Source organism: Lutra lutra, chromosome 8 (genome assembly GCF_902655055.1).
Source record: "Lutra lutra chromosome 8, mLutLut1.2, whole genome shotgun sequence".
Taxonomy (NCBI): Eukaryota; Metazoa; Chordata; class Mammalia; order Carnivora; family Mustelidae; genus Lutra; species Lutra lutra.
Window position 1 is genome coordinate 54,583,846 of NC_062285.1, and position 17,746 is coordinate 54,601,591.

General features: G+C 47.9%; 2 protein-coding genes and 1 long non-coding RNA gene across 8 annotated transcripts in view; 2 read left to right on the forward strand and 1 right to left on the reverse strand.

Moving 5' to 3' along the window:
• Window positions 1–1,035: 1,035 nt before the first annotated feature.
• On the forward strand, window positions 1,036–8,640 carry NFE2 (nuclear factor, erythroid 2). Of its 4 annotated transcripts, none has more exons than XM_047742359.1 (3): window positions 1,036–1,286; window positions 5,472–5,640; window positions 6,823–8,640. In XM_047742359.1, the coding sequence occupies exons 2-3, from the start codon at window positions 5,527–5,529 to the stop codon at window positions 7,828–7,830; spliced, it is 1,122 nt and encodes a 373-aa protein (XP_047598315.1). In that variant the 5' UTR covers window positions 1,036–1,286; window positions 5,472–5,526; the 3' UTR covers window positions 7,831–8,640. The 4 variants fall into 4 exon arrangements, with proteins under 4 accessions (XP_047598315.1, XP_047598313.1, XP_047598317.1 ...); XM_047742357.1 differs by lacking the exon at window positions 1,036–1,286 and adding an exon at window positions 1,662–1,749; XM_047742361.1 differs by lacking the exon at window positions 1,036–1,286 and adding an exon at window positions 2,537–3,150.
• Window positions 8,641–10,293: 1,653 nt separating this feature from the next.
• Window positions 10,294–13,238, reverse strand: LOC125107365 (uncharacterized). Of its 2 annotated transcripts, XR_007129525.1 has the most exons (3): window positions 13,178–13,238; window positions 10,665–10,786; window positions 10,294–10,435 (listed from the first exon to the last, which is right to left on the reverse strand). It is a non-coding gene; the product is annotated as an uncharacterized LOC125107365 (long non-coding RNA). The 2 variants fall into 2 exon arrangements; XR_007129524.1 differs by lacking the exon at window positions 13,178–13,238 and having other exon boundaries at window positions 10,665–12,729.
• Window positions 13,239–17,332: 4,094 nt separating this feature from the next.
• The window catches only part of CBX5 (chromobox 5), a 38,640-nt gene continuing 38,226 nt past the window's right edge, over window positions 17,333–17,746 (forward strand). For both annotated transcript variants that reach the window (XM_047739983.1, XM_047739987.1), the window contains exon 1: window positions 17,333–17,486. The gene's annotated coding sequence lies outside the window, so the exon portion shown is untranslated. The remainder of the gene's footprint in view (window positions 17,487–17,746) is intronic.

Sequence of the window (17,746 nt, forward strand, 5' to 3'; positions counted from 1 at the left end):
CTGCCTTGGGGTGACACCCATCTGTCTCCCTGTCTTTAATTATTTCCAATAGAACTTGAACTATTATACAAAGAAAAAAATAGAGAAAAAGTTTTAAGCTGCAGCTGTAAGGACTGAAGCTAGACATGGGAAGGACTTTCCTTACAGCGGAGAGCCACTAATGGGAAACTAGAAGGAAACAAGACTCCTGTGGTCTCTGGAGAGAGATCTGTTTGGCCTGGGTCTTGGATTGTGCATTGGAGACCAAGGGATGATGGAGCAACTTCTGGGGGGTACTTCCTGCCCTGAGAAAGAGCTGCTGTGGGTGCTGGGGGATGAACCCGATATCCTAAGACATGATCTGGCCTGTCCAGAGGATGAGGCTGCCCTGTGTTTGGGGTGCCCTGCCTGGAAGAAAGGGGGACAAAGGGCACCCAGGGCCCCCTTTAAGAGAGGTGAATACTGTCCCTGCTGGGCGCCCTGTGCACACCTAACTCCCCTCACACACTGACAACAAACCTGGCCAAGAAAGAGGTCTTTGTCCTAAGACATCTGAGGCTGCTGGGGGAGGGGAGAAGGCTACAGGTGAAAGGACACATCAAAGCAGCCACTGCCCCTCCTCCCCAAAATAGCTCCCCTCCCTCTCTCCCAGACCCGAGGCTTTCCTTAAATAAAAGCAATGCCCTAAAAGCCCACTTGCCTTAACAGCTGGGACACTAGACATTGGGTCCCTATCTTCAGCAGCTATGACTCAGTTTCCCTGTCCCTAAGAGAGTTAAGGGGGCAGAAGGAAGGAGGTTAGACTTGTATGAAGTTTAGAGGTCACCTTGGAGTGGGCCACCAGGTTGGATTTCATCCTATGCAAGGGAGAAACGCAGGCCTGGCCGGACTCCTGGGCTCGGAAGGAGGGCTGAGAGGCGCTGGAAGCCATGTGTGCCCCCGCTGGCCGGGAGCAAGGTGGGGGCGGGGTGTGGGCAGAAACCACACCGGGCTCAAGTTTCCTCTCTTGGCCAGAAGGGGCAGGAGGAGAGGAGGGCCAAGGGGAGAGGGGAGGGTTGGAGGAAGGACGGAGAGCTCAGGCCGAGGTCTTCAGAGAGGAGGCTGGTGCGCCACCCGGCGCTCCCAGGGCTCAGGCCGAGCCTCCACACTCCGCGCTCAGAAATGGCCCGGGGGCGGAGCGCGGCCCTCCCCCGTTTCCAGAGGTAGCAGGGATCCTCACCCAGGAGGTGTCAGCGCAGGCCCAGCCTCCCCAGAGACAGCAACGGGAGCCACATCTCTCTCCTCGCCCAGCTCGGACCCTGCCACAGGTGCCTGAGGGGCGGGGTGGGAGGTCGATTCCAGTGGGATCCCACGGGCGAGCTGGGGAGGTGGAAGGGGCAGAGGGAGAAAATGACCAACTTTCTGCACACCCCAGGAGACCTCAGGCCTTCCCTGGCTGCCCCTGGCTTGGGAATTTGACATCTTTGGGAATTCATCTGGAAAAGGACCTAGATGGCTTATTGAGCACTCTTGAGATTCTTGGGTGAGAGGCTGTAGGTGGGGACCAGACCAGTCATCCTCTGAGGCCCCTTTGAGGGGGTAGGGGTGACCCTGAGTAACCCTTCAGCAGGAGGGTGCCCCCCCAGGGGTGGGGGGAGCCGACAAAATCTTAGGCCTATGGTATCCCCCTTTCCTTTACTCAATTCCATCATGCTGCCCTGACTGGCCAGCTGGGAGGATTTGGGGGAAGATGAGGAACTGGAGACCCTGGATGCCTGGATGCCTGGATGGGTGAGGAGCACGGCAGAAGGATGGGATGGTGGGCGCAGAGCTGTTGAGGTCTTGCCTCCTTTGCTCCTTCTGGGCCTGGGCAGTTGAGCTCACTAGAACTGACAGGGAAAAGAAGGCATCCTACCCCGGTACAGCTCCTTCAGACTGGAAATCTTTGCAGCTGGGAAAGTAGGAGGCTGGATAGCAGTGGAAGAGAAGAGGGGAGGTAACAGATCTGCCGGGGCTGGGAGTCTCTAGTCATTGGCCCCCAAATGACTGGCGTTTGGTTTCTAGGGACCGAATGAGGATAACAGAAACTTGTTCCTTTCTGCCTTGTTCCCATCCACCTGTTTGAGTCGTGTATGTCCTCAGGAAACTAAATCTCACTCTGATCAACTCTCCCTCTCTCTTCCGGTTTCCTCTGTTCTGTTTCTCTATTTCACCTCTATGTGTCTTTCCCTCTTTGGGGATGGTTCCTAATGTTTCTAAATAGCTTGCTCACCTGCCACTCCACACCCCAGGTTTCCCTCATCCCTCCCCATCTTTTCACTGCTCCTGGTGACACTGGGAGAGGTGGGTTGACCTAATAAACCTCAGAACAGGATCCCAGAGGCAAGCACCTTCTCTCGTTCTCTCCATCAAGGCACCCCCACAAATGGTCCTCATCTTGAATTCTTGAATATAAAGCTCTGTGTCATTCTGTGAGTACTCAGAGACTGTGATAAGAGCTTTCTGGGGAGCACCATCAGAGTAAGGATCAGAGTAAGGAGGATGGATTATAGCCCCTGGAGATGGCGCCAGTCCTACCTGGTACATGTTGGTAGGGAGGAAGAGGGCTGTGTGACTTCAAAGTGTAGGTTAAACTGGAAAGTGGGAACTGTTTATTGTAAAGCAAAAGGGACACAGGGAGGCCTGCTCTAGTCTCCCAAGAGCTGTTGTTTCTGCATCCTCTGTGACGTTTTGTTGGAGTCAATTCTGACTACGCCGTCCTCCCTGCTCTATACCACTAGCTCCCAGTCCAAGACACCCAGGCCCCCAGGCCCATCCTTAGAAAGTAGGTTCCTAAGGTCCAGAGGGGCCTATGCCTGGTGCATAGACCACCAACAACCACTGACTATCTAGGGGAAACCATACTATTCCCTTTTGGCCCCGTGCAAACTTGCCACTGCCCGAGAGAGGTGGTTGGAACTAGCTGATCTAGAGATTCTCATCAACTCCCTCTTCTCCGACCTCCTGCCTCCCACAGGGACCCTTCTGGATTCTCATTTCCCTGTCCCAAAGGTGCATGAGGAGGGGCTGATATTCTAGTCTTAGAGACCAGGACAGCCTAGAACCCAGCCTAGCCTGGGTCTGAAGCCTGGGTCTGAAGCCTGCATCTGGAGACCATTTGCCAGGCTCTTTTCTGGCTTTGTGTTCTTTCCTGTGAATACATATGGTTGGACTAGTTTAGCATTTTTCAAGGTGGGATGGGCCTCTGGCATCAGAAACACTAGGGCACTTGTTAAAATGCTGCTTGCTGGGTACCTGCACTTATGAATTCAATTCAGTGGGCCTTGGAGGGGCGGGGGTACTCACAGGAGCCTGCATTTTTAGAAGTACCACAGGTGAATTCGGTGCATAATCAGGTTTTCGACTCCCTGAGCTAGATGCCGTGTACTGCCTTCCGTAGCATGGAGCTTCTCTGGTCCTGTCTCCATTTGATGGAAGAGACTGAATGGGGAAGTGATTTGACCAAAGTCATGCTTTTGGAAGGCCAGAGAACCTGGTCTTGGAAGGCCAGAGAACCTGGTCTCCTGCCTCCTAGGGCAGGATCTTTGCACTGCACCTAAGAGTCAGATCCAGGAAGATACAAGGAGGGACAAAGTTGGGGCGGGGTGGGGGTATGGTGTGAAGGACTATGAGGCAAGAGTCATTGTCCCTGCCCCCTAACCCCCTTCTCCATTCACTTTGCCTTTGGGCAATTTCCTCCAGAACCTGGGTGGGGGAGGGTGGGGTTCCGGTGTTGAAATGGCATTCTGGACAGACATAAACACCCCACCCACTTTGCCCACGAGCCAAGCTCTTGGGCCTACACCAGCTCCCAGCTCTGGGGATGGCAGTATAACAAAGGGGTAGGGGGCAAGGGCTAGGGAGATTCTCCTTCCAAAAGATAATTTGCAGTCCTTACTAATTTTGGATTAAGTCAAAGAGTGAATTTCGTATTGGATAGCTGTGATAGGCCATCCTTGTGGTGATCTAAGGTCATGCAATTTGAGGTCATCCAGTCCTAGCCTCTGTCCTTTTCTAAGTGTCTCCCTCTCCCAGCCTGCCTGCCTTTACTTATATGGTAGGGGTGGGGTGCTGTGTCTGGCCAGAAGATATTGGGAGGTCCCTGCGAAATCTACTTGTCATCTCTTGTTGAAGGCTGGGGGAGCAGGTGCAGGGAGATGGGTGTCAAGGAATAGGGAGGTGGGATGAGGAGAGGGGCGAATAGAGGGGAGAAGATGAAGACAGGGGTGAGGGTTTGCTGAGAACTGTAAGCTGCCCAAGCAGAAAGGGACCTCTGAGTTTGACTTCTCCAACTCCCTAGTTTTATAAATGAGGAAACAGAAGCTCAGAGCAGTGTGACAGCTTTGCCCAGCCTCACATGGCTGCTCTGTAGCTGACTGGCAGCTAGAGCCCAGATCAAACATGGGTGGGGGTGCTGAAGGGGACTGTGTTTTTAAGGCTCCAAAGAGATACTCCCCCAGAAGAAAAGAGATACCACAGGAAGAACTGACTGAGGTGAACTGCCAGGAGAGGCTTGGAGTCTGGAGACTCAGAAGTGGGATGGGAAGGTGTCTGAGAGGCTGCTGCCTGCTAGCAGAGTCGGCTAGTAGACATTCCAGACCTATGCTGGCTCTTTATCGGGTTGAGTCTCAATTTCTGAATGGACCCTATAGGATCTTTGTGAAAATCAGTCTCAAACTAATTCTTGTAAAACATCAGCATAGTTCTTGACAGTGCTTAATAAGCCTTTGCTATGGTTGTTGTATGCCCTTAGGAACCTTGGAAGCCTGGTGGTGTGGGTTGGGGTATGGCCGGGATGACCCTGTAGGGCCATAGGACAGAGGTCCAGTGTCTCCAGAGACCATTCCTCCTCTGCTGCCTCCAGCTGATAAACCTCTTATCAGGCTCAAGCAGGGGAGCCCAGAGTCAGGATAGGAGGAGAAGGCAGAACTGCTATCAGCCACCAGGCCTGGGCCGTATCTCAGAGAAGGGGAGGGGCTGTCTGCTTGGCTCTTCCCACAACACGCTTCTTGGGGATCCTGAAGTACTCACTCTCAACCTTGGAGGATGAGACAGAGGAGGAAAACTGAGGACCGAGGGGGAAAGCAGGAGTGATCCCCGGAATTGCCCCAGAAAATGGGGGAAAAACAACCCCAGAAGATGTGATTTCTGCCCTGCCCGCTGATACAGTTTTGGGGAGCAAGAAGAAGGGGAAAGGGAAGGCACCTTGTCTGAATAAGTAGGTAAAGACCTACTGTGCTCCCAAAGGACCTGACTACAGCCACAGCAGGTGAGGTGGAGATGACATGGCAGGGAAAGCCTTTGTAGCATAAGGAGTTGGTTGATGAGGACAACAGAGCTGGGGGCATGAAGCCTCTCCTTCTCTCAGCTGAGGCTGCTGGGAGATCTCCATGGAGGCAGGACAAAGTTGCTGGCCCCTAGCAGGACATGCTTTAACCTAGATCTTTTTTAAACCTGTTTCTCCTTTGACACAGGTTGCTGGGGCCTTTTGGGCTTTGGGGACCCGGGACCAGGCCCTGGCCCAGTAGGATGCCCCCGTGTCCTCCCCAGCAGAGCAGGAACAGGGTGACACAGTTACCCGCTCTGGAGCTGGGTGAGATGGAGTTGACTTGGCAAGAGATCATGTCCATCACTGAACTGCAGGTGAGCAGGGTCGGGGGCACCTGGGAGAAGGAAGAGCAGAAAAATACAGAGTCTGGCTGGGACCTGAGGCGGGGGGCTGGAGCAAGCAGGGAATGTTCCAGGCACTGGACAAGGATGGTCTGGAGTAGGAGGGAGATCTGGATGGAAGACCAGAATATGAAGGGGAAAAGGGTGTGGAAGAGCAGGGGAAAGGAGTGGTGGGGAAGGAAGGATCTGACTGGGAGTATAAGCTCTCTGGGCGGCCACACTGCTCACAACTCTCTATCCCACCTTCTGCCCCCCCCTTTCTTTTCTCACCTTCTTCCCTTCTGAACTCTCCTCCAATCCTGCCCATCTTCTTCCCTCATTTCCTCCCCCTGTCTTCAGATGCTGGGCCCCTTTCCCTCAGGTAGCAGAGCGGTAATTCAGGGGCCTGGAGAAGGGGGGGTTAGACTATGACGGGGTCCTGCTAGTTGGACAAAGGGGTGTCTGTTGGTCTAACAATGATGCCTTTGTCCCATCTGGGCTGGAGCATGGTGTCTCCTCCATGTGGGTTGGGGGCCCTGTTTTCCAACATGTTCTCTCCTCCTCTCTGCACCTGGGCAGGGAGAGAGGGACCAAAGAGGAAAGGGTAGAGCTTGTGCTGGCTCCCCAAGGTGCCTCAGCCCCCAGACCTGGCTCTGCCCACTGACCCCACCCCTCTTTTCTCCCCTGTCACAATGCCTGGGTCCTCAGGATCTGCCCTGAGCCCTCCTCCTGCTCAGCAGCTCCCTCTGCTGGGAACCCAGGGGATGGCCAGGGTCTGAATTTGACCCTTTGACCCTAGATAACCACAGCAGGAAAGGGTTTGGTGCGGGGGGAGGTCATCATAGATAACAACTTCTTGTCTTCCTGAAGGAACTAAAGGAAGAAGTGCCATTTCAACCCAATAAGAACTTCTCCTGAGGAGGAGGAGATTCTATATTGTTGCAGCCTTAGATAGTCCTTTCCCAAGTCTGACCTCAGTGACTTCCATTCCTGTTTAAGCTGCTTTCTGATTGAAATAGCTTCACCACAACCTTACAAGAAGCTTTGAATGATTTTTAGCACTTTTCTGTTCCCCTGTTATCTCACTGTGTCTTTCAGAAGGACCCAGCTTCGTTCGGAGAAAGAGCTGGTTTCTGTCCCTCAGGCTGTCTCCAAAACCTTTGTCTTTTCTTGCAGGGCCTAAACGCTCCAAGTGAGCCATCATTTGAGGCCCCAGCCCCAGCCCCATATCCTGGGCCCCCGCCACCCCCAACTTACTGCCCCTGCTCAATTCACCCAGATGCTGGCTTCGCCCTTCCTCCACCACCTTATGAGCTTCCAGCACCCACATCTCAGGTCCCAGAGCCTTCATACTCCTATGGCAACATGGCCATCCCAGTCTCCAAGCCACTGACCCTCTCGGGCCTGCTCAGTGAGCCCCTCCCAGACCCTTTGGCTCTCCTGGACATTGGGCTGCCAGCGGGGCCCCCCAAGCCCCAAGAAGACCCAGAATCCGACTCAGGATTATCTCTCAACTATAGTGACGCTGAATCTCTTGAGCTGGAGGGGACAGAGGCTGGTCGGCGGCGCAGCGAGTACGTAGAGATGTACCCAGTGGAGTACCCCTATTCACTTATGCCCAACTCTTTGGCCCACCCTAACTATGCCTTGCCACCTGCGGAGAACCCCTTAGCCTTAGAACCCTCTTCAGGCCCGGTGCGAGCCAAGTCCACTGCACGGGGGGAGGCGGGGAGTCGGGATGAGCGTCGGGCCCTGGCCATGAAGATTCCCTTCCCAACGGACAAGATTGTCAACTTGCCGGTAGATGACTTTAACGAGCTGTTGGCACGGTACCCACTGACGGAGAGCCAGCTGGCCTTAGTCCGGGACATCCGACGGCGGGGCAAAAACAAGGTGGCCGCCCAGAACTGTCGCAAGAGAAAGTTGGAGACCATTGTGCAGTTGGAGCGGGAACTGGAGCGGCTGGGCAGTGAGCGGGAACGGCTTCTCCGGGCCAGAGGGGAGGCTGACAGGACCCTGGAGGTCATGCGCCAACAGCTGACGGAGCTGTACTGTGACATTTTCCAGCACCTGCGGGATGAAGCGGGCAACAGCTACTCCCCTGAAGAGTATGCTCTCCAACAGGCTGCTGATGGGGCCATCTTCCTGGTGCCCCGGGGGACCAAGATGGAGGCCACAGACTAAGCTGGCCCAGAGGGGTGGGACTGGTGATGGAGATTTCCTTTATTCCCTTCTGATAAACGTACTCCCCAGAAGAAGCTGGGTTCTCTAGACCAGAAGGGGACAATGGGAAACCTGGCATTTGGAGGACCCAAGGTATATTCAGTAAGGCTTGCCTTGAGACAAGTGTATGAGGGAAGGTTGGAATCTCTTTTCCATGATTCAGCTTCCTAGGTCTCCAACCTCCACCTCTTGTTTGAGCTTTGGTATATAAAGCGCTCTACACAAATAGCCTTCCACTGTGTCTTCCTTCTCAAGAGAGGGTGATGAAGCTCAGTACTCAGAGTTTAGTGCTTGTTAGCGGTGGGAAGAGAATCCTGCCAAGCTCGTTTCTTTCCCCTACAACTTTGTATGAGAGATACACAAGAAATTTGGGCTTGAGCAGTGTGATTTACCACCTTTATTTCCTTTTTCAGAGCCAGAGATCATGGGTGATCTGAGAAATCCCACCCTCCCTGGTGGCCCACTATTTACAGAGCAGGGATTGCTGCCAGCATTGGGTACCCCTCTGTGCAAGGTCCCTGAGGTTTAGATCTCTCCTTTCTCAGTCTTTGGAACACAGAAAAGTCTAGAATGCCCCCAGGCCTTTTTTCTGTTCTCTCCCTCCTGCCTACTACTATAGGATGTCCTCATCCTGATGTGCCAGAGCTCTCTCAGAAGACAGAGATGCTCTTGATTGGAGAGAATTTGACTGGGCATCAGTTTTGAGGGACTTCATACCCAAGTCTGGGCAAAACCTGCTCTCCTGTGGAGTAGGTTATGCCTTTTGGTGAACTCTTCTCCTTGGTTACATTAGACACACTATCCAATCTTCGTTTCAGGGCATCCCTTTTCTAGATCCTCAAAGATCTAGGGTCTCTTACTTTCTTGAAGCAGAATGCATTAAGTTCTAGAATCCTTTATCACATCGAAGTCCCACCAAACTTCTCAGACACTACACCTTCATCTCCCTGGATGGAGTTGGGTGGTTCCTGATCTTTCCAGTCACTGAATTAACACAAATTACCTCTTTGGGGGTATTTTACTTCTATTTACACTTCTACTCAACTTTACTAGCTCCAACAATGAAAACTTACTTTCGAGTTCTGATAGATGCTCAGTTGTGAGCTATGAAAAGCAGCTGAGGATCAAAGTGGTATGGAGTCTTTATGCTTCAAGATTCTCAGAAATGTGGTCTCAAAGCAGGGTTAGGGAATGAAGTTTAAAACTTCTGATTCCTAATAGATCTGAAAACAGTTCAGACACCTTGTCAACTTTCTTGAGAAATTGAAAATGCAGAATCAAGTTGTAAAGGGTGGTGCCTGGAATTACCTGTTCAGAAACTTGTTCACCTAAGGGACATCAGACAGTGAAGATTTCACTTCTAAGCAAGCTCCCAAGTGGTAATTCCGAGGCAAATTTTGACCCTTACCCAACGCTGAGCACCTAGGTTCTAGTACAGTTCTAGGCACTGGATTTTATAATGGGGAGAAATGCCCCCCTCCCACAGATAAACTGCAGCAGGTTAAGACCATACAAGCAGAACTGAATACCTAACTAAAGCAAAAGGTGAACAGCTTTGGAGTATGACCTAGGTTCTGTTCCAGAGGTTGCAAAAACTTGCAACAGGTAATCATCTAAAGTTATGGAACTTACCATCAACCTTGTATTTGTGTAAAGCATGTAGCGAAATACGCAGAATGACAGATGCAGGACCCCATTTTTTTCAACAGCAATGTTTTGCACACTGGTGGCCTGAGTTGCCTTCCTTCTAAACCATAACTGTGAGAGAAACCTCTTCCAGGGAACTTCAAGCCACATGTCTTAAAAATCACAGCAATGGAGACTGCGTATACATTTACACCCTCCTACCCCTTCTACTAGCTGAAAATTGAGGCTGGATCTTCTCTTGAAGATGGCAAAGTTTAAGCATTTGCTGGGGGATTCAATTACTGCTCCCAAATTTTGGGGTTACTTCTGAAAAACTTGTTCCTCCCCTCCAGTCAGCTTTAGCTGGTTCCAGATGTTTTGGAAGCCAGAGATAGCTGGCCAATAAAGGCTTGTGGAACAGTTAACAGCTTACTTCTAAGTGGGCCAGCAAGAGCCAGTTTCATCTCACTAAACCATGCTGCTGCTGTGATAAATTTTATATATTAGTAGAACCACTTGCATTCCAAAAGGCCAAATAAGCTATCATTTACTTTTTAGTTTGGGAAAGGTGTGTGTGTGTGTGGGGGGGGAAGCACTCCCAACAACCTAATTGTTCTCCCCATCTCAATTTCAACCTGTAATTTTAAACATGTTTATGTTGTCCCACCTTAACATACCTATTTGTTTATTTAGAAGGATCCAAGAAGCTTAAGTTAAGGAATGAAAGGAAAGGACTTCCAACTCCGCTAAAAAATTCTGATTTACCATTATCATGAAAGGAAAAAAGTCACACAGAACCAAGTTAAAAGCATTTTATTAAAAAGTCCATTCATAAAACTGAATGATTAATTCAAGCTGCACAGCAGCTAATAACCCCATGGCAGTGAAAGTAAGGGGCAGTGGCTCAGATAAAGGTTGTCCTCATTAAGGAAGGATGTTGCTGCAAGAAAGAAAGAAAAAAAGTTATGAAGTATTTACATATGCACTTGAAAGATTCTGCAATTACTCATTTTGTTTACTGGGAACCCAACTGCTTTAGACATTTTGTGGGCAAAATGGTAGGCTAGGAGGATCCCAACCCCTTTTTTTTGGTTCTTAGGCAGCTTGTCATTCTCTACTTGGGTAATACCAAGCACTTTTGCTGATCATTAAGTTAATAAAAAGCTTACCTTTTAGCCATAAATTTGGACAGATGAGTTTCTGATTTTTTTGTATTTTTTTGTGTTTTTTTTTTTTTTGTTTTGTTTTTTTAAAGAGTTGATTAGCCTGGAGTAGCATAGCAGACTCCTCCCTAGAAAAGTAAACAACCTTTAGAACTAGCTTTTCTGAGACCAAGTCCCAGCTCCGGGTAAATCCCCCCACCCGCCAAAATTAATGGTCCACCCTCCCTCCCACCATGTTTTGGGGAAGATTCTAATGCATTACTTTGAGCCATTATTTTAAGGAAATGAATTAAAGGAAGGCATGAAATAAATCAAAATTAAAGGGCAAGAATATATTGTCATAGTAGAATTAGTGTTTACTTCCTTCATTTGGGAGCCAAGTCTAGGGTGTCAATTTAAGGCAATTGATTTCCAGAAAAACCAAGTTCAGCTTAACTGGACTAGTATTGGCTCAATACATTAAGGAAAATGTAACAGAAAACCGGATTTTAGGTAACACTATATGGATGGAAGTAAAATCTGTTCTTACCTACCAGCATAGCAATAAAACCTTTCCTCCTGGTTCTGACTGCTAGTCCTAAGAGTCAGGTGTGCCTTACTCTTGTCTGCCTCCTTTCTTGCGATGGTCACTGAAACTTCACTCCCTCCTAGCTTTCATGGAGCGTGCCGTGGCCTGCCCCTGGCTTATCTGTACTCCACATACCACAAGTGTCTACTCTCAGCTGTAGAGTGTCTGAGCTCGGAGCCATTCGCGCTATACTTGCTAGCAGTTCCTAGTAGCTGAACATCTCTCCTGGATCTTTACAAGGCATTGTCACGAATCCTGAGGTATCTGCAAACTCCCTCAATAGTTAAGGTTCCACCTGCCATTGCAAACTCAGCCAATATCAAACTCATGGAACTATCAACCATGCTTTCCCACCCACCTCCCCCCCACTCCCCACCCACCCTCCTCCCCAAACTTCCAAGTAACACACCCACGGGATGGAATACACAGTCCTAGTGATAAACAATTCTCTATGCTACCAGGTACAATGGCACTGAAATTGAGGGTACCAAGGGAGGGCTCAAAAGAACCTATGTAACAAATAACAATGATTGGATATTAAGTAACTGTAAAAGGCTTTAAATAAAAATCATTTTCTATACAATTAACATTTTAGGATGGTTGTGTGATGTACCGTATTTAAAGGAAAACTGCAGTTAACATGAATATAATAAGGTTCCTCACCATCTCCATAATTTTAATGTCCAAACAGATTCAATAGTATAGTTTATCTATAAACCTCTATAGGACCCACCCACCAGAACCAAGTAAAACTGCTGTTTTCCTTTAATGTAAGCCTGTTTTTGTATTAAAAATAAGATATTCTTACTGGTGCTGGTCAGTTTAAAAAGGTCTCCCAAACACTTCTAATCTGTGGACTTATGGGGTGGCATTAGCCAGCAGCTGGTTTCTATTCTCTGGCAGAGTTTTGAACTTGAATTGTGATAGAAGCATTCAACATTATGAGGGGTAGTGGGTAGGGAAGTCCAAAGCTCTGCCAGTCCCAAATCCATACAGTTGTCATTCCATTCACGAGAATATTAAATCGTTTATTGATTACACATGATAATGGATGATACACAAGCTTTAATCCCATCTATAATTTTATCTGATACCATAATTCAATTTAGATATATTGCATAGGATGTGCCAACAATCATATTAATAACCAAATAAACTCCAGGACTTTGCTTGGGTGACCTTTTAATGGTGAACTCCAGGTCACAACACATTAACTGTCAGTTCAACTACACCAAGGTTTGTGGAGACAATGGCTTCTGTGCCCAAGCAGGTTGCAAATAAATTTCGAATGGAACCTGGCATCACCCTGAAGGAATTCTAACTTCACACTGTTGGGGTAGTATACCAAGATGGCTTCAGAGTAGACTAACTTTACACAGCACATTTAAAAAAAAGACACATTTATTCAGCGTCATGATCAGACTATTACATTTAGCAATCAACAGCATGGGTGCAAAAAAAAAATCTACATTAAAACCCTTTGTTGGAATGCTTTACACTTTCCACAGAACAGAAACTAAAATAACCTGTTATACAATTAGTCACAAATACAGTCCTCGAGTTTTTTTGCCCATACACATGAGTATTGTCTAAAACATGTCTTCTTTGTAGCAGCTAGGCCCTGCCACCACTGTGCTTGGCTGAGTTCACAAATCTGTTGTAACCTGTAGCTTCCCTGTCACTTCTCTGGCTCTCCTCTCCTGCTAAGCTTTGTTTCCTGTTGAACAATATGGAATAAAGTTGTTAATCTAAACATATTAAGACTCAAGGCTACAATCCAATAGCAAGTTTTGTTTCCCACAAATTTTGCTGATCTGAATATTAACTTAATATCCAAAATTTTACTGCAATTATAATGTTAACTACTTTGCACTGCTCAGCTACATTAGGGTTACTGGGTTCATTATCATTTATAAAAATTAACTTGAAAGATAAAAAGGTGGTTACTTACCTGGCAGTAATTAAAATCTTCTGCCACTGCCGTAGCTGCTGCTGCTGCTGGAACCACCATAGCCACCTAAGAAGAGAGTATGTCCCTGTTAATCTTTGGAATGTCAACAAGATTTTTTATACTGGGGGCAAGAGATGTCCAGATTTTCCAGAGTTTGAGCTCACTTGACTTTCCCAATTTGACTGCACATACCTACCACTTAAATTTCCTAAAAGCTTTGAACTGTCAGCGTTTCACTACTATACAAACATTACCTAAAAATTAGTATTTTTTACTAGAACTAGCTATAGATAGCTAGCACTTCAACACTGCATATATACAATACCTTGGTTTCGTGGTTTGGCGAAGTATTGGCCTCCACCACCATAAGGGCCAGAGCTTCTGCCTCCAAAATTGCCTCCTTTCATGGGTCCAAAATTTGAGGATTGATTGTTGTAATTGCCAAAATCATTATAGCTTCCGCCACCTCCAAAGTTGCTTCCTAGGAACGAGAAGAGGGCCTTTATCTGCTACTTGAAGATGGCAGTTGTGAATGCTATTTAGTCCTCAGAGCCAAAAAAGCTGCATGTTCTGCTTGCCTTCCTCCCAAACTCTGATGACTCCAACATTTCATTATCTGTTTCATCCTTTTCTGGGCAAGGCACTCAGCTGAGTAATCCACTACGCTTTAAAAGGTTTACCCAATTTACCATGGGGTTAACAGCATATGGTCTATAGCCTTGAAGGCTACTACCCATCGAGGGCACTACAAACACATGCTGGATATATCAACTAAGTGCCTAAGATCCCAAAGGAGTTGAAATATTAAATCCTGCTAGAAGCTAATCTAATTCTGATTAAAGACACCGCTATCCACTTAACCATCTATCTATCTTGGGAGTGAGGCGGCCCCAGCTTAAAGCTAGGAGGAGGTAGCATTAGCAAGCCCATTAAAAAAGAATACCATGCATTGTACCACAAAATGCTTTTTAAGAGCATCAAATCCCCTTGTAAACTCTAAAGGGCTAATCTAGCTGTTGCACCAAGTACTTGGATCACTGGATACCTACCACTACCACCGCCATAGCCGCCTCCGCCTCCTCCGTTGTTATAGCTGTCATAGCTGCCACTCCCGCCATAGCCACTGCCCTGGTTTCCATAACCCTGTCCACCACTTCCATAGCCTCTGCTTCCTCCAGAGTAACCAGGGCCGCCTCCTCCATAACCACCTACAAGAATACAATTCTTCTCAATAAGACAAAAGTATTCAACAATTAAAACCTGTGCAAGTGTAATGCCTAAAAGCCTGCACACAGCATGCTGTTTGTTATCAGAGCTAAGCTTGTCATGCACTAGTTTACTAACCTAGTCTAAAGGTTGCCAAAGGAAACTTCACCTATATACTCCTTAAAATAAACTTACCATCATTACCAAATCCGTTATAGCCATCCCCACTGCCACCATATCCACCACCACCTCGACTGCCACCAAAGCCACCTGGAAGAAAATAGAATTTTAAACTATTTTTGAAGTATATAAATTAGACACAATTTATACCCTTAATTTTATACTCAAGATGTAACCTTCTGGTTAGTTGAGAAGCCAGAACTACACTTAGATAAAATTTAACTTTAGGGATAACTGAACCACAAGGCTCACTATTAATTCTTAGTGGTAAACTATAACCACACATACCTCGACCACTGAAGTTTCCTCCGCGACCAAAGTTGTCATTCCCACCAAAACCACCTCCACGACCACCACCAAAGTTTCCAGAACCACTTCGACCTTTAAAGGTTAAGTGTTAAAGGTTAAATCATACAGATTATAATTACTTAGCTATCTGTAAGAATTATCAAATAAACCCACCTCTTTGGCTGGATGAAGCACTAGCCATCTCTTGCTTAGAGAGCGCTTTCCTTACTTCACAGTTGTGGCCATTCACAGTATGGTATTTTTGAACTAAAAAATTACCAAGAAAACACGATCTCAGGGCTTAGAACAGAACACGGACTTCAGAACCCCTAGCAAAGAGCATGCCCCGGATACTTACTGACAATCTTGTCTACAGAATCATGGTCATCAAATGTTACAAAAGCAAAACCCCTCTTTTTGCCACTGCCTCGGTCAGTCATGATCTCAATCACTTCGATTTTCCCATACTGTTCGAAATAATCTCTTAGATGATGTTCTTCAGTGTCCTCTTTAATGCCACCAACAAAAATCTTTTTCACAGTTAAGTGGGCACCAGGTCTTTGAGAATCCTAATATGAAAAAGCCCAATTAAGTTTCTTGTATCAGCAAAGGTATCCTTAATAAAGATCACTAAAGTTTATTAAGAACCCCAAATGGGAAGTCCACTTAGTGACACACTTCTAAATCGTCAGAAGCAGGAAAAAGTATCACTCACTTCTCTTGAGACAGCCCTCTTTGGTTCCACAACTCTTCCATCCACCTTGTGTGGCCTTGCATTCATGGCTGCATCCACCTCCTCCACAGTGGCATATGTGACAAACCCAAAGCCTCTGGAGCGCTTGGTGTTTGGGTCTCTCATTACCTGAAATGTTAACTCATTTAATACACAGTAAAACCCCAGAACCTCTGGTCATTTCTACCCTGGGTAACGTAATAAATTCTTTCAGCCCTTTATGCAAAGTCCTCCAGTTTCCCACTACCCATCTAATCTAAATTAACTAGTACCTTCTAATTAGGTAAAACCACACCTTGACTTGCCAAATTATTTTCAACCACAATCCTGTTAACAATCTTCATAAGCACAGTAATTACAACAAAATAATCCAAGTAAACGGACTAGTTCTACTGGCCTTTTGTCTCTCCCAAGTCTTACCACACAGTCCGTAAGTGTTCCCCATTGCTCAAAATGGCTCCTCAGACTCTCATCGGTAGTTTCAAAGCTCAGACCTCCGATGAAGAGCTTCCGCAGCTGTTCAGGCTCTTTGGGAGACTAGCAGCAGGGGAAAAACTCGTTACATGTGGGCTATAACGCCAGACACCTTTCAGTTAGGAACTGCAAAACTAGGCAGCAACGTTACGTAGCCCTTATTGTTCCTTCGGGTCACAGCAAGCCACGTGCTTCTCCCCATTAGCGAAGACGTATGTTGGGGGTTGGGAACCACGAGCGCATGCGTCCCTACTGTTCCTCCGACGCACGCGCAACAAAAGAACTAGGCTAAAAAAATACATAACCAGCAAGGAACTATAGCTGTTCTTTAGAAAACTCGTCCCCTGTGACGGGGTAAAACAAAACCAATCGAATGTGCCTAACTGTTTTTGCCAGAAGGGGCAAGCCTGGCGTGATAACCAAGTGTTGCAGGACGGCGGCCTCATGGCGACGACGAGGACAAAATGGCGACCTGAACTTTGGGAGGGGTAGGCCCTGGCAGAAACCGAAGAACTGCCGAATGAGCTGGCGCAAACAACCCAACGAGGCCGCATCCTACAGAACTCAGGAAGGAGCGAGGAAGAAAATGAGATTGGAGACAGCGTGTTACTCACCTCTGACTTAGACATGACGGCGGTGGGAGGGGAGACTTTAACGATGCTTACTCGGCGGCGTCCACGGGCAGAAAGGAGTAATCTAACGAACGTATCTGCCAGCCTACCTTCGGCCTCGCTTTTTTATCCCGCCTCCTCGCTTTAGGCATTGGTAGACTCCGCCCCTGAGTATCTCTGATTGGATATTTGCAATAGCTTCCCCCTGCTATTGGTCTGTAGTCCCGCATTGCTGTATAACGTCATCCGTTAGGGCGTTCTACGTAGTCTCCACCCCTTAGGGGCCATTGGTTCCCGAGTAATATTACCCTTAACTAGTGTGATTGGCTCGCCAACCAATCATTCATATTTGAATGTACCTAAAGTAAATAAATTTTTAATCTTTCAAGGCCTGAAATTACGTTCAACTCACTTGACAAAGCACGGTTAATACTATGTATTAGGAAAGAAGTTATCAGGTGACTTTTTTTTTTTTTTGCAACGATCGCCTGCTGAGCGCATGTGTAGTAAAATGGCGAGTTTACGCAGGCGCATTAAGAAGTTCCGCTTGGCGCTTGGAGCACGTGAAATGGCGGGCGGGAGACGGCGGCGAATCTACAGCGCCTGCGTAGTGGCGGGAGTTGTGCCTCGTTTTGCGCAGGCGTAATGGGCGGAGAAAGGGTCCAGTCCCAGGATTGGTCGCGCAGGCGCAAGGAAGGATCCGTTTTGGCGGGCGGTTGGCGTTGCGCAGAAGGCGGCGGCCGTGGTGTCTTGTGGTCCGGCCTCACCACAGAGGAACAGAGAAGACATTAGCGTGAGTGATCGGTCTCGATCCCGGGTAAGTGGCGGATAGTCTTGCCTACCCATACTAGGTTTTGAACTGACTCCAATTGGGCCCGTTATTGTGTGAAATGAATGGACCGCGGGGTGGGGGCTCGTGAAGGGGGAGCGGTGGGTTCGGCCAACCAATGGAAGAACAGGGGCGGGATGTTTTATTCCTGTAAGTTCTGTGGAGCTTTGCAGCCGGAGAGTTTGACTGGCTTGTGTATGGGCCAATTGGCTCTATATTTAGCTGCCGACTGATCGGTCCTTGGGCCA